Raw genomic sequence first — 24,165 nt, 5'->3', positions numbered from 1 at the left:
GACTTGTGATGAAACCACAACTAAACTCACGAGAAGCACCGACGCTAACGCAGGTTACAGGTATCTTAGTATTTTTGTTTTTTTTTCCGTTCCTCTATACATTTAAACAGTAGAAAATATAGGTCATTTCATCATGTGCATTTAAACCACGGATTGTCTATCTGTGAGTCAGTTCAGCAAAAGGTGACACAAGTAGGTAGCATTTCTCCCACCCAAACAGGGCAAATGTCCTTTTTTTTTTAAAATTTTTTACCTTTAAACTACTCTAGAAAAAAGTGGTTCTATATATAGACTTTGAATGAGAAACAGAGCCACTTAAAATGGCCTTATCAAAAAACTTTACACTGCCTGAAAAATGTAAAAACCGTTGGAGAGCTCTGAGAGAGAGTCTAATATTGATCAGACAGTTTTTATTCAAAACTGTTTGGAAGTAGTCTTATTTTTTTCAGAGAAACTGGCGCCGACTGCTTCTGGCCCGGTGAGTTTTTTTTGTTTTTTTTTGGGGTGGGGGGTTCTCATCGGCGCCAGAAGCAATGTGATGCGCCAATTCCTGTAGTGAACTTTCAAGTTTACTTTAATTGAAGAAGAAGAACAAAAACTGACATAAAGAAGAAGAAAAAAGAAAAAGCAGGAAAACATACTGAATGGAAATCACTTGTTCTTAAAATCAGGTTGTTGCTTTTTTTTCTCTCCAAAAAGAAACATTTGTTTGTTTGTTTTTTCCATAAAAATCTCAGTCTTTTGTAACGTTTGTCATATGAATGCAGCTTTATATCTTTTTCACATTGATTCGTTTTTCTTACCCACCCACCCTTCCCTCCCCCCCCATTTTTTTTTGGTTGCCTCCCTTCAAAAAAAACCTTTCCCGGAAAACAGATCCAAATGAGGTCTCATGCAAAAAAAAAAAAAAAAAAAATATATCATGAAAATCAAAGTACAAAAAAGCTAAAAGTTCAAAGTTCAAAAAAAGGTCAGTAGGCGGCAGCGGAGGAGGAGGAGGAAGAGGAGGAGGAGGAGGAGAACCAGGTTATGATCAGGTGAGCTCGGAAAAAAGACATCAGAAAAAACAATGACGGGGAGGAGGAGGAGGAGGAGGAGGAGGAGAAGGACAATGACACTTTATTTGTTTTTTGGTGGGGGGGGAGATTTGTTTTGTTTAGAGTTTTTTGTTTGTTTGGACGCCACGAAGACATGCTAGGCAAACGATGAGCTAACAGGCATGGAGATGGGTTGTTCTAAAAGGGGGAAAGAAAAAACAGGGGAGAGGAGAGAGTTACACACAGAGAGCCAGAGCACCACACCACTACAGCATTTTGGTTTTTTTCTTTTGTTGTTGTAAAAATCAGGAGAAACAACAACAACAAACAACAAACAACAAACAAACGACAACAATGCAACCGGCAGAAGAGCAACACCACTCACTGATTTCATTGGCAAATTTGTTTTAGCTATGATTTTGTTTTGCTTTTGTAAAATGATATATAATGTTATAGGTCTGTACTAACAGGCAACAAAACACGCACGCACACAAAACACAGCACCCAAAGCATTATCCATCAGATCCCAGATGGATGTTGTCATTTGGGAGAAAATATTCATATTTTTTGTTTGGGAGAGATGGGGGGGGGGAGAAGGGGGTCAGGGGGTCTTTGAATTTTTATTTTTTTTATTTTTTTTAATTTACAAAGATTTTAAAAGGTGGGTGTGGGGGTGGTGGGGGGGGGCCTACAGACAAACAAAAAACGCAAACACTCAACAAAAAAAAACAAAAAAAAACGAAACGAAATAAGTCAAAACGCGAGGAGGAAAAAGGTAGAAAGTCGGACAAGTGAACAAGTAGTCCCACTACGGATGGAGAGAGGGAGAGAGTGGTGAAAAGAGAGAGAGAAGGATGGATGGATGGATGGATGGATGGATGGATGGATGGATGGAAGGATGATGCATGAAGAGCACAGGAGACGTGTGATTGAATAAATCACACACGTGGAAGGGCGGAGAGAAAGGGGGTGGGGGGGGGGGGTGGGGTGGGGCGTTTGCGGATCGAATGGCGGCGGAGTTGTGATTGTGGTTTCTGCACTGAAAAAAAACACGAAACACATGGGAGAACCCAGTTCAACGAGACTTCTCCACAAAGGGGGTCTACTTTAACGATGCTGTATACTTTATAGGAGTCCAATAACTTAACGATAGGCAATAAATAAAATCCTTTTTTTTTTTCTTCATCTGAGGCAGTAAAAATGTCGTATAAAAATAGAACTGCTTTTTTTACAAATAAAATTTACAGGCCTGTGGCTTTCTGTACTTTTGAATTACTTCTTTTCTTTCTTTTTTTTTTAAATCTTTCAACAAACATCAAGTATTTTCAGTCACCACCCATAAACTATTTTCTACTGTTATCATTATAGCTTTCCATCAAATTCCGGATGTTATTTTTGAAAATGTCCTACATGCTGTAATATCCCTTTTCACAACAAAGACCAATGTGATCTGAACCAGAGAAGTAGTTGCTATTTTTTTTTTTTTTTCACCTTCTGAGAAATAAAAAAAAACAGTTTTTTAATATTTTCACATAAATAATAAGACATAGCTGGAGTGTGTTTTTTTTTCTTTTCTTCTTGTGGTGGTGGAGTGGAACTGTACGGCAGGCTGACGTCGCCACTGACTATAATGTAAAGAGGCCACGTTTTGCAGCCTTTGCTCCCGGGTTGCCAGCAGGCATAGAGGGGGTTTTCGGAGAAGCAGCGGTGGCCTGCGAAACCAACACCGCGGAGGTCAAAGGTCGAATGTGCATATTGGCGTGCGCGTCCAAAAAAAAAAAAAAATTAACCCTTAGCCAGGCCTCAGGTTCACAACGAGAGAGAGAGAGAGAGAGAGAGGAAAAAATATAAAAAAATCAAAAAAAAATCATCATGGCTCCTTTGTCTTTACCTCGGTTGACTGTAACTAGTCCTCAAAAATGTATAAATAATCACTGAGAAATAAAAAAAAATAACTTCGAAAACAAAGAGCTACCCAAGATAGCTACTTCCTTCCATTGTAAAAAAAAAAAAAAAAGAAAAAGAATTGCACAAAGTAATGGCGGTAATGGAAGCGTTCATGTGTGTCAAAAAAAAAGAAATTGTAATAAATAATAATAATTCTTGAAAGCTAACATAAAAATCTTCAAAAAAGCAAGAGAAACAAGAAAATTAAAATTAAAAAAAATAAAACAAGGCGTGTGTGTCTCCCTCAGGGTGGTTGTAGGTGGTTTCCCCCTCCCTCCCACATCCCTCCCTTCACCACCCCCCTCCCCTTCCCTCCCCTCCCCCACCCCCCCCACCCCCAGTCCCTGTGTAGAGAGGTCGTGGCTCGGTTTGCTGTTTCTTATTTTTTGTTGTTGTCATTTTCACCGTTTTGTGGGGGGAAGGGGGGCGGGGGGGGACTTACCCTAGCAGTGCTAACATGGGGAGCAGATAGACCCTAGTGCTAAGATCAGTACGGTTTGCTGTCGTTCTTGGAGCGCTTCAGCTGCACCTTCAGCCGCTTCATGCCGATCTGAAAGCCGTTCATGGCCTGGATGGCTGCCTGTGCCGACACGGGATTGTCATAGCTGACGAAGCCTGCGGGGGGGAGGGAGGAGGGGACAACCAGAGACAAGGGAATATTTGGTGAAAAAAAAGGAAATGGAGGAGGAGAATTTGACAACGTGGCACACTGGTCCTTTTTCCACTTGGCATTAAACTTGCAACACTGTGCGTTTTAAAAACATTCAATTATTGTTAAAAATTTGGTTTAGATTTGGTTTGGTTAGGATCGGTTGATATCATTTTAAAGTTGCATGAGTAAATGTAAGGTAAGGTGTCTGAGTAACGTTTGCAAGACGGCTAGCTAAATTAGCTACTGTTGAGTTGTGTTCATGCCATATTGTACAGACAGTCATTTTGCACAGCCGAGAGTTGTAAAGTTTACTCCGACATATCAGGAATTCCTGACAGTTAGGCTAAAAGAGCCCTCTCCGTCGGGGAACTGAAGCCGTTATCTCTGCTCTCTTTAAAGCCACCAGACTCCTTTGACAAAAACTGTAATTTTACATCGCAGAACACAGGAGTTGCTGGTCTACCGCTGCCTCCGTCGGTTAGTTATTTTGTGTTGGTGTAGTCTATATCCTTCGTGTTCCACTTCCGGGATTGCTCCGGTGCTGCAGGAAATTCTGTCGGATGCATGTATTTCCTGTTTCCTTCCGCTTTCTTTGTGTTGGAATTTTAAATTTGGTGGATTTCTGAGGACTATGGTTAACTGCTCCTCACATCTCTGCAGGGTAAATCGAGACAGCTAGCTAGACTATCTGTCCAATCTGAGTTTTCTCTCGCACGACTATTTTGCAGCTGCTCTGTAGCAAAATGCAAAAAAGGTATGTATAAGCACCGCCCGTGACGATTCTGATTGGTTTAAAGAAATGCCATTAAACCAGAGCATGTTTTCCTCCCATCCCCGAATGCTGTGTGGAGTAGCCAGACCCTCCTTCAGGGCGCTTTGGAGGAGGGTCTGGCAAAGCGAGACTAGTGTTAGTGTGACTTTGGTGAATCTGAATGAACCCTTTAAAAACACTAAAGTCACACAACAACACAAACTAACTAACCGATCGAGCCAGCGGTAGAGCAGTAACTCCCGTGCTCTGCGAGGTAAAATGACTGTTGTTGTCAAAGGAGTCTGATGGCTTTGAAGAGAGCAGAGATAACGGCTTCAGTTCCCCCGCATAAAGGGCTGTCTGACAGCAAGGTGAAGCTGTGAAAATATTCTAAATATAGCGTACACTTAAACTGATATAGATGTTTTTAGGTGTCTAAAACACGTTTAGCTGATGCCCCCGTCCACAGCAGGACATTGCTTAGCTTCCGTGTTGGTACTCCTGCCTGCTTATCCAAACTCTACTGTAGCTAACACACTGACTATGGAGAAGTACCTCATACAACCACACTTTTAAACATCCAAACTATCCCTTTAAGTGTCTACAAACCCAATGCAGCGCTAACAGTGGAGATAATTGCCTTAGATTAGTTGCTAACCCGTTGGCTAGCAAGTCGGCTCTCTTCACTAGCCTGTGTCCGCTAATGCTAATAAAGTAAATAAGGTCAGAAACATGTTTAGTTTTTATTTGGCCGAGTTAGAGGCTAGTGAACCAGACCTGCATAAGCAGCAGAAAAAGGATGGATGGTATAATGAGACCACGGTTGAGATGATGACGATTGGCCTCTATATCGCCTGTTATATTGTATATTTCAGCACCTCTTAAAATGAATACCACATTCCCCATACTCTTCACAATTTCTTTACGCTTGTTTTATTCTTTGTAGCAGATTTCCCTCCAAATCTGACACAATATAAAATACAGGCGGATACCAACACGCTTCTCCTTGTTTATTTACAGCAACTATACTCATCTCAAAATTAATTTGTCATTATAAACTGATGTGAAAATACTATGAGAGGCACTCTCACTATGTTTCGGTGTCTTGAGATCTGATTTGTCTTGTTTACATCTGCATTAAAATACACCCTTGGTACACAATAAGAAAAGATTAAAATGTAATGACTCCCAAAGGGGAGCTGGGTAGTTAAATGTAATATACATAATAGTAAAGCATGAGAAGCATGAGTCGGCAAAACAAGGGCAGCAAAGACGAATGCAATGAATTCTAAATCAATATATAAACACAATAAAACTGCAAAAATATTATACTGCCAACAACTTCGCAAATGCCACTGTTGGTGAAAATGTCAAAATTAAAGGTTTTGGAGCAGACAGCGAAGTTATGTTTTGTCTTATATTTTTACTGTCTCTCTCAAAGTCATCTTTGTGCACCCTTCACTTCCTCTTGTATTGTAATGTGCAACCTCTAAAACTGACAGTCAACTCCGCGTCTGGCTTGTCTCACATCCATCCTTACCATGCATTTTATTTTTCTGACAAGTATCACTGCTGTCTGTTTGTGTTTGCTGTTGCATTTCTGCATCCACGCTTGATTTATTTTCTGTTTCCCTGAGTTGCGACGTGAGGAATGGAGGTGCATTATATTTAGGTTTTGTTGTCAACATGGATGGCACGTGAACATCTGCGGTATACTTAAATCCATTTCACCCTGGATTAGAAGCTGTTTTTTGGGGTTTTCTTTACACAACAATCAGGTAGAGTTTTAATACCAGGTGGAAAGGAGTCACTTATTGTCCCAGTTAAGGGTCAACAAAGCCTGTCCCATAACATTTTTAATTCCTGTAGTCTGGAAGAAAACACAGGGAAATACAAGACCTTGGTTTTGAGTGGTTATCAATAACAGGGAATGGAAATGTTGATTAATGCTAATTTTTTTAAGCCAAGGACCCCTTAGCTGAACGAGAGACGGAACAGGGACCCCCTACTTCATATATTGTTTATCAAATGAAGTTGCATATTAAACTGGGCATACAACAACTTGTAGGGCGGCCTAAAGCCTTTATACATATTGCAATCATTTGGAGGCCCCCCTGCATTGACTCTGAGGACCCCCTAGGGGTCCCGGACCCCCTGTTGAAGACCCCTGCTTTACTGTATGTGACAGGGCTGCATGATATGATGAAAATATGCGATATGCTATAACGTTGTTGAATATGGCGATAACGATATTACTTGCAATACATAAACAGATATTAAAGTGTACTCAGTTCTGCTGCTTTCAGTATTCTGCTAAAATACAAAAAAAATGCGTGTTAAATAAAAAAAAAGTCAACATTATTTCATTGAACAAACCGAACATTGAATTGAACATAAAAGCATCACTAAAAAAAAGAGGGACAGTTACATTTTTAAGTGCAGTTTTCTACTGATACTCTCTTTCAACTAACTAAACTAAACTAAACTAATCTCTGAGTGTCTTTCGCGATATGTTGCAGCATTCGCAGTGTTTATTGTGCAAGTTTATATTGCGATAACGATAAAAACAAATCATATATTGTGCAGCCCTAGAATGTGACACATCCTGTCGTTTTGATTTCTAGAGGAATTTTCTTGAAAGAACTGCTAGAATATTACTAAAGTGTTACTGAATTTTCCATCATAGAAAAGCCTTCCTTCAGAGGATTCCAGCCCCTGGACACAGTTAAGAAAAAAAAAAGGACAGATAAACTGCAGGCATTAGTGTGTGTTTCCCTTTTAGGGGAGCACACACCGACGCCTGTACTGCTGACGTACCGAAGCACTTGCTAAGGTTTGTCTGTTTGTCGATGAAGACTTTGGCAGAGACCACGTTTCCGAAAGGCATGAACATCTGCAGTATGTCCTGGTCTCCAAACTCCTGGGGCAGGTGGTAGATGAACAGGTTGGCACCCTCGGGACCTAGAGGGACGAGATGCAGAGCGCGTGTATAGTCAGAGCGGCTTTTCATTTAAAGGGATAGTTGGGGTCTTTTGAAGTGTGGTTGTATGAGCTACCTCTCCATAGTCAGTGTATTAGTAGTCTATATCCACGACGTTCCACTTCCAGGATTGCTCCAGGGCGGCCACAAAAATTTGCCAGATGTCCCTCTTTTGTTCTGTTGCCTACCATTCTTTGTATTGTAATTTTAAAAACTATGGTCAATTCATGAGGACTATGGTTAACTGCTCCTCAGATCTAAATCCAGAGTCTAGCTAGAGTCTAGCTAGCAAGAGACTAGATCTGTCCAATCTGAGTTTTCTGTTGCACGACCAAAACAACCTTTGATGGTACATAAGCCACCATAATAAGTTCCTTCCCGAGGCTATTTTGCAGCGGCACCGTGGCTACGTCCGGCACTTAGCAATGCCCAAGACGATTGCGACTGTTTAAAAGAAATGCCAATAAACATGAGCACGTTTTTCTCCCATCCCGAATGTTGTGTGGAGTAGCCATACCCTCCTCCGCAACGCTGTGGAGGAAGGTGTGGCAATGCAAGACTAGTGTGTTAGCTACAGTAGATGGCGGTCAGCAACGCCCACTAGTTTGGAGAAGCAGGCAGGAGTACCGACAACAGAAGCTAACCAATGTCCTGCTCTGGACGGGGGCAGCAGCTAAACGCATTTTATGGCGCAGATATACTTGCTTTTAACTACGCGTACGCGCACGTAGGATGGCTGCCACACGTATCCTGCGTTCCTTCGGAGCGTAGGTTGTGGACGTCTTCAGTAACCATATGCGTCCGCAAGATGCAATTCAGCACATGAACGTGGGGGCAGTATAGTGTCTGACAGGCAGGTCAGTAGCTGTTCCACACTCCAGCCAAGCAATATCTGGTGTCGGCCAGGGATGATATGGCCCTGATCTGGTAGGTGATCCCCCTAGTGGATATACGTTTAATCCTACAGGTACATGCAGATTACTGGGGCAAGTATGTGAACATGCCGTTCGCGTCGCAGCCGCTTGTCTGCGCGTACGCATTGTTCAAAAGCAAGTATATCGGTGCCTTTAGACACCTAAAAACATCTATATCAGTTTAACTGTACACTATACTTAGAATATTTTCACTGCTTTACCTTGCTCTCAGACAGCCCTTTACGACGGGGAACTGTAGCGTCACAGAACAGAACACGGGAGTTGCAGGTTCACCGCTGCCTTGATCGGTTAGTTTGTTTGTGTTATAGTGTGACATTGATGTTTTAAAGGGTTAGGAACTAACACAACTGACAAACAAACTGACCGATGGAGGCAGTGGTAGACCAGCAACTCACGTGTTCTGCGAGGTAAAATGTTTTTGTCAAAGGAGTCTGGTGGCTTTAAAGAGAGCAGAGATAACGGCTTCAGTTCCGCGTCGTAAAGGACGTATAGCTGCTGCCCCCGTCCACAGCAGTACATTGCTTAGCTTGTTGTGTCGTGTTGGTACTCCTGTCTGGGTCTCCGAACTGAGGGCGTGCCGAACACCATCTACTAGGGGTGGGGAAACAAATCGATTCACATATATATTGTGATTTTTTTGCGACGATTTTTAAAATCGATTCTTTCCCCTTTTCTTTAATTTTTTTTAAACAAAATATATATATATATATATATATATATTTTTGTTTTTTTGTTTTTGTTTAAAAAAATTTTTTTACCAATGATTCACCTAAATATTTTTCTGTTTATACAGTACCACCGATGGCCACTACATCATATACATTTCCAGAAAAACAGACAGAAAATGCAGAAAATCCATGTTATGTTCTTCTTTACAAATGAAATAAATGTCAGACTACTGACTATTAACTATTAGTTTTTTAGAAATATTGTCTCCAGAAGTGTATTCAACTTTAGTTTTTTGTTAAAGAAGGAAAAGAAAATCACAATACTCAATATACTATTGAATCGCAATACTTCTAGAATCGCAATACAACTGGCACACCTATAACGTGAAAGAATCGTATCTGGACAAAAGCGTGTGGCCCCAGCCCTACCATCTACTGTAGCTAACACACTGACTATGGAGAAGTACCTCATACAACCACACTTTAAACATATATCCCTTTTAGCAAAACTGCAAAAAAGGGAGCGCTACATTGTGGCAACTGCTGTGCAGTCGTCATAGGAACGGAGCTGAAGCACATTGTTTAGCACAATATCGCGTGGCCTTGAGTCCGTTATTGCTTTTAAACAACACTCACCAATTGTATTGGACATTAAACAAAGATGAATGCTTTTCATTTTCAGTTAATAATATTTTCTGCTCCCTACTGACAAAAGTAGTTCCCTGTTCTCTTGCTTTTGATTCATTCATTCATTCATTCATTCGGCTGCATGGCGTCTCTCTTAAGAGGAGTCATTGGTCGCCCCCCCTCCCCCCCAACCCCCCGTCCTTCTATCCCACATCCTAATTCTAATAGGTCATATCCCTCAGAATCATAAATAAAACACTCTCTCTCCACTGCTAAATGAAGCTGGGAGGGAGCCCAATGGCTGTCCCATCTTTGTCTCCCTGCAGGGGTTTGAACCTCTGTGTGGACTGTCAAAGAAAGAAAGCGTCTTTACAAATGGACCTTTTTGTTTGAAGTAGAGATGGGAAGTGGACAAATGGACATTTCTCTATCTGTTTTACTATTCATTTCATCGTCGGCTTTGTATTAAACACTGCCGTTGAAAGCTTTTCGGAAAAGTTTTCATTGAGCCGCCAGGTTTCTGTATGAAGGTGGCACTTTGCAACAGCACTGATATGTACACTGATCAAAATGACCTTTTCTCTTCCACAATACAAGACAACTATACAATCGTCAACAAAACTATTTAGAGGTCTGACTAAACAGAAATATACCAGAATGATTCCTAACTAATTCATACTGACTGAAAATGTAACATTTTCTGCTGTTAAAGTAACGCCAAGCTCTTTCAAAATAAGACAGAACGTGTAAATTTCTCAATTTGTCTTTTGGTTCATTTTGGGTTTAGCTGAAAAACAAGGCCTAGCAATCACTTTGGTGTAATTATGAATAAACATATCTATCTTTGGTAAAAAAGTGTTTTAAAGCGGAGGTCATACTGATTTTAAAATAAAATTCAGATATCAATACAGTATATGTATCCGATATGTAGAGCTCATTATTTTCAGGAGGGAAAAAAAATCAGTGAATTCATGTGTTCATTTTGAACAACCAAAAATACACAAATGTCCCCAATTTTACCAAAAGCATGCCGTAGTTCAGCTTTTTTATCTACTTAATTAGCAGCTAATTTGTGTTTTATTTCCCTCATCATTCCCTATAACAATTAGCATTTTCTAAGATGTTCTTCTGGAAAAAAATCATTTAATTTGTCTTTTTGCAGCCGGAAACACAACTTTTGGTTGCGTGGCAATAAAAAAACTGCTTCATTTAAAAAAAAAAAAGAGTAGTGTTTGTTTACATATTTATAGTATAAAATAATCTTGACCCTTGACTTACGCATGTTTGAAATTGATTGATGAATACCAACTTTTGCCTTCTAACGGGCGATTTAGAGTCCCTATCAGTCTATCCTGTTGCTTCCAATTAAGATCTGGATCCGAGGATATCATGTAACATGTTTCTTTGCCATGGCTGTTGATATGTCTCTTCATATTTGTACTATATGTGTAATTGTTGTCTAGCTCTGTGTGAATTTTAATTTTAATTTTTTTTATTTTGAGCGGAGCTGCTCTGGAACGCAAAATTAATTTCTGTGTGAACTGACAATTAAGTTGTATCGTATCGCATCTTTAAATGGATTCATTTGTGACATTTTATCTAGATATTACACTACTACCAGTGTCAGCTGAGAGTTTAAATAACTCATGTTGTCTGTCTGCTGCCGTAAGCACTCTGAATTCTTACTCCCACTTAGCAGGAGTGATAGCGCAGACGGATGGCCCCAGGCTACTGACCCTCTTTCTGGCTGCCGGCGGCCCCTTGCTGCTGCAGCAGGGACTGGCTGTAGAGGGTGGGCAGCGCCGCGGCGGCATACTGCTGGATCCCTGAGTAAGCCTGCGTCAGCGCGTCCATGGTGCCTGCCGTCCCGTTGGTGAGCCCTGCGCCGCCCAGTCCTCCGTTGAGAGCCGCCATACCTGAGAGCATTTGAGCAACTTTACATAAAACCCAACAATAAAGAAAGAAGAGTGCACTTACTCATTAGCGCTCCCGTTAGAGGTTGTGTATTCACCACACACACTATCACGCACACATAAAAATTGCACACGACCGGACATCACACACACGCGCACACACAACACACACGCACACACACGCACACACACACACACACACACACACACACACACACACACACACACAAAAGCACCCACACACAGACACACACACACACACACACACACAGACAGACACACACACACACACAGACTATACTGTAAGATACACACGTCACGTCATACACAAAAGACACATTGATACTACAACGTCTTACACAGGACACATAAAATAACATTTTAGTACAGTATGGGCGTAGCTGATGACAGCCAGAGCTGCACACAGGTGTCCTCCAAATCATAAGCACGCAGTGACGTATGCACGCACACAAAGACACCCTAAGAAAAAAAACGTAAAACACACGAATGATCACATAAAAAAACCACTTTGCAACACACTAGCAGGGGCGTGGCTGTAATGCAGGGCCACCTAAAGGGACACATTTCCCCATCTGGTCTTAAAATAGTCCTGTTGGAGCTTTTGTGCCGCCAACTCGACACTAATTTTAAAATGGCCAACAAAGCCGTGTGGGGAGGAACTGAGGTGTGGTGGCCGCATCTGCTGCTGGGCTGGCCCCCAGTGCCTGAAGCCTGAGAGAGAGGGCCTTTTAAGGACAGCCCACGGGAAGTGGAAGGAGCCAACAGGGAGATGAAAGGAGTGGGGACTAGAACTTAAGAGTTCGCAACAATAATCCTTTTTGTGTGAATTTGTTACGATTTGTGTATGGGTAGTGTAGTAGCCTGTGTTCATAGAGAAAAAAGCCTAATAAAAGGGTCTAAAAGTCTAATGTTAGTCTCTTAACTTTAAGCAATATTACAGTAAATGAATACCTATATAATAAAGACCTACCAACAACTCTAAAGCTCACAAACATCCGTTCTTTAGATCTGCAGTATATAATGTATCCGTTCCTATTTCATGCTGTTCTATTTCCTTGACTGTCCCAATTTGTTGTCTGCAAATACTGCAGCTTGGTCAGTGATACCGATGCACAAGGCACCTTTTTCGCGTCTGTATGACACGCACCGGGCTTTTAACTGCTCGACTGCTGCGTAGTGAGATGGCGTAGTATATAGAGGAGGAGGTCGGGGGTGGGTGGCTGGGTCAAACAAACACAGGACTTTTACCCTGTTTGTTTCCGGTGTAAAACCAAAAGTCTGGGGGTCTGGGTAGCTCACCTGGTAGAGCGAGTGCCCATATACAGAGGCTCAGTCCTCGACGCGGCGGCCGCAGGTTTTTGCTGTATGTCATTTGCCCTCTTGCTACCCATTCATGTCTAAGCTGTCCAGTCACAAATAAAAGGCTAAAATGCCACAAAAAAAAAAAAAAATCTACGTTGACTTTAACTTAAGTATGTAACGTACTTAAGGTTAAGTTATTTTAACCCAAACCAAGATCTTTTCCTAAACCTAACCAAGTTGTTTCGTTGCCTGAACCTATAACCCTTCCCTGCACATTGAAAAATAACGCCAAAGGCGTTAAAAACATGACGCCAAGGGGTCCTGACCAAGCGCCCGTACTGTATGTGAAAAGTTGGGAGTTAGAATGTGTCGATTATTCAGTGTTACTGCCTTATATAAAGCACATTGAATTGCCGTGTTTTGCATTTCACAAACAGGAGCAGTAGTAATGATTCATCCATCCAAACAAACAATAGGTGTAGGGGATCCTGATAAAGAGGAAGGATTTATTAGTTTCAGGGAAATTTAAATTCCACATAATCTGCATTGGTATGTGATATGTGAAATCACATAATGGTCCAAATAAAGAAGTTTCACATAATCCTTCCAGGTGCCGTCGGCGAGAATTATCCCGCCACGCGTTCAGAGCAGCTCGGTGAAACATCGACAGCGAGGTGTGATGTGCTTTTCCAGACTGCGACGTCTCACTTTAGGGGAGTTGAAGACAGGCACGTGGAGCGCGGAGGGAAGGGTGGACGGGGGGGGGGGGGGGGGGAGTCTGGTTTGAAAAAAGTGAAGGAACGCAGCGGTAACACTCATTAGCTGCTTGTAACGGCTTAATATCACGACGGAGGGCAACTTGTCTGAGGGGGTCTGACATTGGCTCGGCGTCCTGTCGCCTCACCGTCAGACACAGTGAAATAAATTATCACCGCGGAGCCCCGGATTATAGGTCACTCATTTATTCAGGAATAATTGCACCGGTGACCTTTGCAATTCAATTAAGGGCCTAGATGTGTTTAAATGAGGGCGGTTGGTGGTGGAGGGTGGGGGGTGGTGGATAGATGAGAAAAGGGGCACAATGCGGAGAGAAGGGTTAGCTGGGACAAAATGGGATGCAAAACAAAAGCGACCTATTCTGTTTGAAGGGACGAACATGTGTGCGTGTGTGTGTGTGTGTCCTGTGTGTCCTGTGTTTCTGTACCTGCGTGTGCTGGAGTTGACGCGTATATGATTTACACAGCGGATACAGCTACTCCAGCCGAGGACCGCTGAAGGTCAGAGGAGAATAATGTGGTAGAAGAGGCCGGCGGTACAGGATCTCTGCTGTAATAACAGCTCTGATTAAGATCCCAGCCCCGTCTCCCCCGCAGGTCAAAGGCAGGACACGCAGCGCACGGCTCGGCAGACGCCGCAGCCTGCGTAGTCCATACGACTCACATGTGGATAGAAACGTTTCTCTGCGGTGGATCGAAGCAGACTGTCAAGTCAATCCGGACAACGGACTTATTTAGACTTTGAATACGAACTCACTTGACACTGTACCAGCCGCCTTGTAAATGCTACTGCTACAAGTTAAAGTCCTGCATTGAAAACGTTACTTAAGTAAAAGTATGTAAGTTTCATCAGGAAAATGTACTTAAAGGATTAAAAGTAGAAATACTCAATGCAGAAAAATCCTCACATTTTAGAAACAGGAATTGAAAAAAGCCTTAAAAGCGTAAAAAAAAAAAAGTCAAAATCGGCAAAAAGTGTTAAAATCATCCAAAAAAAAAAGGGTCAAAGGTGTCAAAGAGTGTTAAAGCCTAAAAAAAGGGTCAATAGAGTGTAAAAAGTGTCAGAAAAGGGGTCAAAGGCGTCAAAAACAGGGTCAAAGGCGCCAAAAGGAGTGTTAAAAGCCTAAAAAAAAGGGTCAGAGGCACCAAAAAAAGGGTCAAAAGAGTGTCAAAAGTGTCAAAAAAAGGGTCAAAGGCGTCAAAAATAGGGTCAAAGGCCAAAAGGAGTGTTAAAAGCTTCAAAAAAAAGGGTCAGAGGCACCAAAAAAAGGGTCAACAGCGTCAAAAGAGTGTTTAAATCGTCAAAAAAGGGTCAAAGGCGCCAAAAGGAGTGTTAAAAGCCTCAAAAAAAGGGTCAATAGAGTGTAAAAAGTGTCAGAAAAGGGGTCAAAGGCGTCAAAAACAGGGTCAAAGGCGCCAAAAGGAGTGTTAAAAGCCTAAAAAAAAGGGTCAGAGGCTTCAAAAAAAGGGTCAAAAGAGTGTAAAAAGTGTCAAAAAAGGGGTCAAAGGCGTCAAAAACAGGGTCAAAGGTGCCAAAAGGAGTGTTAAAAGCCTCAAAAAAAGGGTCAGAGGCACCAAAAAAAGGGTCAAAAGAGTGTCAAAAGTGTCAAAAAAAGGGTCAAAGGCGTCAAAAATAGGGTCAAAGGCCAAAAGGAGTGTTAAAAGCTTCAAAAAAAAGGGTCAGAGGCACCAAAAAAAGGGTCAACAGCGTCAAAAGAGTGTTTAAATCGTCAAAAAAGGGTCAAAGGCGCCAAAAGGAGTGTTAAAAGCCTCAAAAAAAGGGTCAAAAGAGTGTAAAAAGTGTCAAAAAAGGGGTCAAAGGCGTCAAAAACAGGGTCAAAGGTGCCAAAAGGAGTGTTAAAAGCCTCAAAAAAAGGGTCAGAGGCACCAAAAAAAGGGTCAAAAGAGTGTCAAAAAGTGTCAAAAAAAGGGTCAAAGGCGTCAAAAATAGGGTCAAAGGCCAAAAGGAGTGTTAAAAGCCTCAAAAAAAGGGTCAGAGGCACCAAAAAAAGGGTCAACAGCGTCAAAAGAGTGTTTAAATCGTCAAAAAAGGGTCAAAGGCGCCAAAAGGAGTGTTAAAAGCCTCAAAAAAAGGGTCAAAAGAGTGTAAAAAGTGTCAAAAAAGGGGTCAAAGGCGTCAAAAACAGGGTCAAAGGCGTCAAAAATAGGGTCAAAGGCCAAAAGGAGTGTTAAAAGCCTCAAAAAAAGGGTCAGAGGCACCAAAAAAAGGGTCAACAGCGTCAAAAGAGTGTTTAAATCGTCAAAAAAGGGTCAAAGTTGTCAAAATTTTTTTAAATCGTTCATTGTAGGCCGTTATATTGATGGGTAGTTTCATTTATAATAAATGTATTTTATAAACTACATGTGTTTTGTGTGCAAAAATCTTAATTTGTAAAGTAACTAGTAACTAAAGCTGTCAGATGAATGCAGTGGAGTAAAAAGTACAATACTTCCCCCTGAAATGTAGCGGAGTAGAAGTAGAAAGTGGCATGAAAAGAAAAGACTCAAGCAAAGTACAGGTACCTCAACATGTGTACTTAAGTACAGTACTAGAGGAAATGTACTCAGTTACATTCCAGCCCTGCAGAAAAGGCAACAGTGACTCAAACACAAAACAAACACGATGTGAGACGACAACACGAACCACGAACGGAGACACGTGAGGCGACAGCAGCGCGCCCGCTCTGCTGGGGGAAAAGGCACAGCAGCACTCTTACAGCAAGCGTTACCCAGGACACAACCAGGAAGCGGATGAAGAGATGGAGAAATGAACGGTGGAATGGATGAACTATCGGCTGCCAGATGAGTCAATGATTTAGCCGGCAATGAGAGCGCGAGGACAATTTACTGTTGAGTGAATCTGAGACGCAGAGAGACGACCGGAAGAACCAAACTCAGCGTAGTTTGGTTTGTAGTTTGTTGCCAAACATAAACATTCTGAATATCTATATTTCTTTTCTTTCTGTCTATGATCTTCTGTTTTTTTCTCTTCCTCAATCTTTGTCGATCAATTTCCACCCTACGAGCTAGAACTTAACTATTATTTTCATGTAGACTGTGATACATCCTGTACCGCCATGGACATCAGAGCTTGACAACTGCATGTTTTTTATTTTTTATTTATATACTCAGCCTTTGTTTAATATTAAATATAGCGTATGTCGAGTTTTTCTGTTTAGCACAACAAAGCTCTGCTGGATCTGTTAAAAAGTGTTTTCAATGTAAAGTTTCAGGGACAAATCTTTTTTCCTTTCTTTAAATTTGTCGAAATTCAAGATTATTTATGAGAAATTGTCTTGTTTTTCTTATTTCTCAGTATTTCTTTGGGGCTGTTTAGGCATTCGTATTAGATGGTACAGATAGACAGAAAAGTGGGGAAGTCGCCCCACTGAAATTGTCAATCAATCGAACTGTTAATGCCGCGTTGGGTGGCCGCGTCTCTCTGCATCGGCTCACAGGTTGTGGTAGCGATGTCGCCGATGGGTGTGGATGGTCGTAGCCAAGGTGCGATTTGTCTGGGGGGGGGGGGGTTGGGCTGCGTGGTACGTGGGATTTCCCCCTTTCTGGTCTATATATCCCTGCCTCTGCTGAATTCTTTTTAATCATTTATTTTTATTTTTTTACAAAATGTATCCCCCCCCCTTAATGTGATCAATGCTACTTCACCAATAGACCATATATGATATACCTAAACTAGTGTATATATATATAGTAGTAATAGTATTTTGTTGCCCTCGGGTCAAATTTGACCCGTTTTCAAAAAGTTTCTATATCAGAAAATTTGGGTTTCTTTCAACCACATTGTCAAAAAAATTAAATAATAACGTGGATGGTTCCGTAAAATAAATGATCAGTTCACTACTTTCATTAAATTTGGGTGTTTTTATTCAATTTTATAGCATTTTGAAGGGAAAAAAAATGACAAAATGTCCAACAAAAAAAAAAACATTTTAAAAAGTGGGAAAAAAAGAAGAAAAAAAACGTAAAAAAAAAAAGAAACTGACAAAAACATCGGAAAAAGTGACAAAAAAACCTTGGAAAAAAGTGACAAAAAAACCTTGGAAAAAAAGTGAAAAAAAACTTGGAAAAAAGTGACAAAATCGTCGGGATAAGTGAGAAAAAGTGTCGACCAATTTTAGTGGAAAAACAAAAAGTTGCAGGGTGACGGGAAGACAACACGAGGGATAAAGCGCTGTAACATGAACAGTCTGTAGTGCCATAGAACGATCAAATCAGAGCGGCACTTGCTGGTTGTATTTAGCCGCTACAGAGCTCGGGACGCCGGCTACCAGCAGCAGTTGTTTAGCCGCCAATAGGTGACCGCAAGCCGGCTACAGGCACCACCAGCTGACGGTCCTTTCAGGGGCCGTGGATGGTAGTGGAGTTTAGCCTGAAAAAGTGAGCTTCATGCGGCGCTGACAGTTAAATTTAGGCTCCAAAACGACTTGTTCAGTTCAGGAAAAAAAAAGGTCGTGGTTTGGATTAAAACACTCCCGAGGAACAAACAAGCATTTTCTGGGTGAAAGTATTTTGTTATCGCAGCGAAGTGAACTCCACTCTCTCCGGCTTGAAAGCGTTGTTTTAAGTTGACACCACACTACCATATTTTGTGATTATTTTCCATTGAATATCGTAATTCATAAATAAGTGTTTTGGCACGGCTGGCCGTGTGGCATCATATCCATCCGTACTGAAAGGGAGATTTAATTCTTGCATGTTTTGTTGTGCATGAGCAAAAAAACACCCCCCCCTGCCTTTTTCACAAATCGCACCCTGGTCGTAGCGGAGGTGTGGGTGAAGGTGGAGTGGCTGATGGCAGGGTGAATACTCACTGTTGACGCTACCTGCTAGTGCATTAATGTTGTTCAGGCCCACGGTCGCGCCTGCCAGGCCCTGCAGGGTGCCCAGAGAGGTCAGAGAGTTCATGGCGCTGGCGTTGGAGCTGGCTGTTGTGCCCGCCGCTGCGGGAAGAGTGGAAGGAGAGGGAGGAAAGGGAGGAAAGGGAGGAGAGGAAAGGGGCGGAGGTGAAGAACAAGATGGAGAGAGTGAAAAGAGAGGGACAAGGACAGAGGCGAAGAGGGAGAGTAGGAGACAAAGGAGCAGACGTCTTATACAAGCTTCGACAAGGTTCCCTCGAGCACAGGTGAAGCTTTCTTATTAAATGCATATTAAAAACTCTTTACAGGGTTTATGCAGAAGGTGCTACGTGTATAATTTAACATCGCTTTGAAACATTCATGCTGCGACTGCAAACAACTGAAACCACTGCTGAGAAGACTGGCTGGCTTCGTTTCACCTTCAACAAAGGAGGTTATGTTTTCACTGCTCTGCTTGTTTGTCTGTTGGATAAAAAAGAAAAAATCTAAACAATTTTAATAACAATTGGTGGAAAGTAGATTCATTATCGGGGTTTGGTGGAGACAGCAACACCATGTGGACACTTCAGAAGTTCTCCTACGGCCCTATTTTAACGATCTGAGCGCACGCCGTGACGCGCCTGGCGCAGGTGCGTTTAGGGCGTGTCCAAATCCACTTTTGCTAGTTTGACGGCGGAATAAAGGGTCCGTGCGCCGGGCGCATGGTTCAAAAGGGTTGTACTTAGTGTCTTCATTAATCATAGGTGTGTTTTGGGCGTAACATGCAATAAACCAATCAGAGATCATCTCCCATTCCCTTTAAAAGCCAGGCGCGTTTGGACCTCGGCGCATTGCTATTATGATGGCGGATTTGCACCATAATATTTTTATTTGTAATGTTTTTGTGCTGCTGCACTTCCCTGTGTGTGTAACAAGCATAGTGTGCGCACACTGTGCAAAAGCCAAGGCACATTTAACTAATTCACTGTTAAAATAACAATGAAATGCTGCGTTATTGACTTTAGACCAGGTTTTTGTTGATCAATGGCGCGATCACTTCCCGCTGCCTCAAGATAGCAATACGCCAAGTACGCACCTGAACACACCTCCCTGTAAGACCAGCACGCCCATGGACGCACAGATGGGCCCAGGTGCATTCACTATTTAAACGACGTGGGCGCTGGATGGGAAATTGACAACTGGGTCGGTCTTAAACTAGCAAAGACACTTGCGTCGGGCTTTGCGCTGCGCCGTGCCGGGTGCAAGATAGGGCCCTCAGTCTCGCTTTGCCAGACCATTCACACGCTGCGGAGGAGCTCCGCACAGAACCGCTGTAAAATAGTCATGCAAGAGAAAACTCAGATTGGACAGATAGTCTTGCTAGCTGTCTGGATTTACCCTGCAGAGATCTGAGGAGCAGTTAACCATAGTCCTCAGAAATCCACCGAATTTAAAATTCCAACATAAGGAAAGCGGAAGGAAACAGACATACATGCATCCGGCGGAATTTCCCGCGGCACCGGAGCAATCCCGGAAGTGGAACGTCAAGAATATAGACTAAAGTACTCCTAACTCAGCGAGACGTAGATGCAAAGTTCTTTGTTTCTTGGATTTCTAGGTTGAAGATGAATCGATGTAGTAACTGATTTCCACCGTTTATTTTAGAAATCTTTTCTTTTCAGCATTTCTCTTTCAAATTACACTTTAGCTATAACTTTAACTCATTGTTCGACTTGCTACTATGTGCATTTTGATGCTGATCCGAATGGTATATTCGTGGGCAGGAACTGTCAAAATTTTGTTTTTGGCATGAAAATTGCCATTTTTTGGAAGAAAAATTGTCAAATGTTGTATTTCTGCCATAAACATATTGGCATACTTTAAAAAAAATTGACACACAATTAGTCACATTTTGTATTTTCGGCATGAAAATTCACAGGTTATATTTATTGGGCAGTAAAATTGACAGATTTGCATATAATTGCATGAAAGGTGTCTATTTCGTAGTTGTGCACATGGTATGTGTGGGGCAGGAACTGTCAAATGTACTTTTTGCATTAAAATGGCAACAATTAGTATTTATTGGACAGGAAATTTGTCAAAATATTGTAAGTTTTTAGCATTTAGCTACAGTACGTGTATCGTTTAAATGGAACCAGTGTGAATGGAGAAACATCTCTGGAGTTCAATGGGAAAAGTGATTTTGAGGCAACCATTTGTCTCCACAGTGATCTCATTCTGTTATGGATCTACAATAATGTGTCTCGGCAGATTTGAATGGCACTCTGATGTTTAAAAATATTACAAGTAGCACCTTTAATTACAATTAATTAAAAACAAGTTGCGGCACCTTGACCCTACACATAAAAAAAATAGAAAAAAAACGTGAAAAATGAAAAGTAGATAAAAAAAAAAAAATATTCTGATCAGGAGATATTCACAAAAGCAGGTATAACTGGAGGATTGCTGCATTCAAAGTGATGCCGTCATTGCATTAAAAAAAACACACGCAAAAAAAACACAAGGACCATCCAAGAAAAAAGCAGACATATGTACAGAAAGGCAAGAGCACAATCAGAGGAGACGTTTTACGCTGACAAACAATCTTTCGGAAATGTTTCTAAAACTGTTTGAAACTTTGGGAATTCTCTCTTGTTTGCGGTACATTGAAGTGACTTTTCCTCAAGCACAGCTGGTCTTAAAATCAGATGGTCGTGTTGTCACAGACACCAAAGAACACATACACAATACAACACAGTGGACACAAACTCACAAACTCTCTCTCACACACACACACACACACACACACACACACACACACACACACACACACACACACACACACACAGATGTGAAACGTGTGCCATCCATGAACTACTACGTCGGTGGAGGTGGTGGGTGAGATGGCGGGAAGTATGGTGCACAAAGCTTGCAACCTGGTTTTGTTTTCTGACAAGAGAAGATTTTTTTTTTAAAGATATTTTTGGGGCTTTTAACGCCTTTAAAGGTGCACTATGAGTTCCTGCGTGGTTTCAGCGCGATTTCATTTTTGTTTCAAATTGTAGGCATCTCTCCTTGATCCGCTAGCTGCCTGCCTGCCCCCTGAACACACTGCGAAAAAGCCCGATCTCGGGAGACAACACAGGGGTCGTAAACGTCAAACAAACACTAGGGGCACAGGCTGTGCACCGAAATACAACAAACCACGATCTAGCCAATCACCGACAAGATGGTTGGGGGAGGGGGTGGGGGGTTAGTGACAGTTAGTCAGTTAGTCATGACAGTTATGGAAACATGGGGAGAGGGGCGAGCTTGCTCTGTTATGTTTGGTATTTACATGGAACGTCAGAACAGAAGTGACGTCATGCTGGAACTCATAGTGTACCTTTAATTGATAGGACAGCTAGGTGAGAACGGGGAGAGAGAGGGGGAAGACATGCAGGAAATCGTCACAGGTCGGACTCGAAGCCTGGACCTCTGCATCGAGGCATGAACCTCTATGCATATGTGCGCCTGCTCTAACAACTGAGCCAACAGACAAGAGAAGATTTAACCTATTCATTTACCCTTGATCTCATCAAAGCGATGCCAACAAAGCAGGATTGCCGCTGAAGACACGAAGAAATGGTGCGATAAAGGGGAGCATTATGTGCACGCAGGTATAACTGGAGGATTGCTGCATTCAAAGTGATGCCGTCATTGCATTAAAAAAAACACACGCAAAAAAAACACAAGGACCATCCAAGAAAAAAAGCAGACATATGTACAGAAAGGCAAGAGCACAATCAGAGGAGACGTTTTACGCTGACAAACAATCTTTCGGAAATGTTTCTAAAACTGTTTGAAACTTTGGGAATTCTCTCTTGTTTGCGGTACATTGAAGTGACTTTTCCTCAAGCACAGCTGGTCTTAAAATCAGTTGGTCGTGTTGTCGCAAACACCAAAGAACACATACACAATACAACACAGTGGACACAAACTCACAAACTCTCTCTCACACTCACACACACACACACACACACACACACACACACACACACACACACACACACACACACACACAGATGTGAAACGTGTGCCATCCATGAACTACTACGTCGGTGGAGGTGGTGGGTGAGATGGCGGGAAGTATGGTGCACAAAGCTTGCAACCTGGTTCTGTTTTCTGACAAGAGAAGATTTTTTTTTAAAGATATTTTTTGGGGCTTTTAACGCCTTTAAAGGTGCACTATGAGTTCCTGCGTGGTTTCAGCGCGATTTCATTTTTTGTTTCAAATTGTAGGCATCTCTCCTTGACCCGCTAGCTGCCTGCCTGCCCCCTGAACACACTGCGAAAAAAGCCCGTCTCGGGAGACAACACAGGGGTCGTAAACGTCAAACAAACACTAGGGGCACAGGCTGTGCACCGAAATACAACAAACCACGATCTAGCCAATCACCGACAAGATGGTTGGGGGAGGGGGTGGGGGGTTAGTGACAGTTAGTCAGTTAGTCATGACAGTTATGGAAACATGGGGAGAGGGGCGAGCTTGCTCTGTTATGTTTGGTATTTACATGGAACGTCAGAACAGAAGTGACGTCATGCTGGAACTCATAGTGTACCTTTAATTGATAGGACAGCTAGGTGAGAACGGGGAGAGAGAGGGGGAAGACATGCAGGAAATCGTCACAGGTCGGACTCGAAGCCTGGACCTCTGCATCGAGGCATGAACCTCTATGCATATGTGCGCCTGCTCTACCAACTGAGCCAACAGACAAGAGAAGATTTAACCTATTCATTTACCCTTGATCTCATCAAAGCGATGCCAACAAAGCAGGATTGCCGCTGAAGACACGAAGAAATGGTGCGATAAAGGGGAGCATTATGTGCACGTGGCACAAAAAAAAATAAAAAAATATATATATATTCTGGCCTGTCTCCATGCAGAACAGTCTATATTTATTCAACTGCGTGGTTTGACGTTTCCAGTTACACATGCAGTACAGCGCCACTCATTCACACCGAGTAGCTCAACCTGAGTGTGTACTATTCAAGGTTGGACTGACATAAAAGAGTCAAAAAGAGAGAAAGAGAGAGGCTGGGAGAAAATAAGAGAGAGAGAGAGAGAGAGAGAGAGAGAGAGAGAGAGAGAGAGAGAGAGAGAGAGAGAGAGAGAGAGAGAGAGAGAGAGAGAGAGAGAAAGAGAGAGAGAGAGAGGAAAAGAAAGACGAGACGGGAACGGGCATTCAGTGCGAACCGGCTTGGTGGAGGCAGGAAGTGGGATGGAAGTGGCGCAAGCGGTAACGTGAAGGAGGAAGAAGGAGAGAGAGAGGGGGCTGAGGGGGCTGCAGGTACTGTAGCTTCTCACATTCATGCTCTGTTGGGAGTGCGCTCCAAAAGAGACAGCGGAAAGAAAAAAAACACGGCTGCTGGAGCGAGGCCGAGCCGACATGAAAGGGGAGAATGACGGAGCAGAAACAGGGAGCTTGTCAAAAGAAGGGCAGCGGCAAAAAGACGAGGGCAACGAGAAGGAACACAAGGAGAGGAAAGGAGGAGGAGGAGGCGGAGGCGATATTTAACCCTGAGCCGAGTTCAGACATTAAACCTGCTAATTTTTAACCCCCAAGCCACGAGCAAGAGACAAAACACCAACACGCACTCTCTCTCACACACACACACACACACACACACACACACACACACACACACACACAGGTGCAA

At 42.4% G+C, this 24,165-nt stretch overlaps 1 protein-coding gene across 18 annotated transcripts in view; it reads right to left on the bottom strand.

Moving 5' to 3' along the window:
- Positions 1–828: 828 nt before the first annotated feature.
- The window catches only part of celf2 (cugbp, Elav-like family member 2), a 233,171-nt gene continuing 209,834 nt past the window's right edge, over positions 829–24,165 (bottom strand). For 7 of the 18 annotated variants that reach the window (XM_078242911.1, XM_078242909.1, XM_078242913.1 and 4 more), the window contains 5 exons: positions 18,442–18,555; positions 11,334–11,513; positions 7,205–7,348; positions 3,427–3,599; positions 829–1,235 (listed from right to left, as the gene is read on the bottom strand). In XM_078242911.1, the coding sequence (XP_078099037.1) occupies positions 3,472–3,599; positions 7,205–7,348; positions 11,334–11,513; positions 18,442–18,555 (566 nt within the window). In that variant the 3' untranslated portion in view covers positions 829–1,235; positions 3,427–3,471. Of the gene's footprint in view, positions 1,236–3,426; positions 3,600–7,204; positions 7,349–11,333; positions 11,514–18,441; positions 18,571–24,165 lie in introns of all 18 variants that reach the window. The other 11 variants (XM_078242915.1, XM_078242917.1, XM_078242918.1 and 8 more) reach the window with 4 other exon arrangements.

This window comes from Sander vitreus, chromosome 23, assembly GCF_031162955.1.
Source record: "Sander vitreus isolate 19-12246 chromosome 23, sanVit1, whole genome shotgun sequence".
Classification (NCBI taxonomy): Eukaryota; Metazoa; Chordata; class Actinopteri; order Perciformes; family Percidae; genus Sander; species Sander vitreus.
This window is presented reverse-complemented; position numbering and strand designations above follow the sequence as displayed.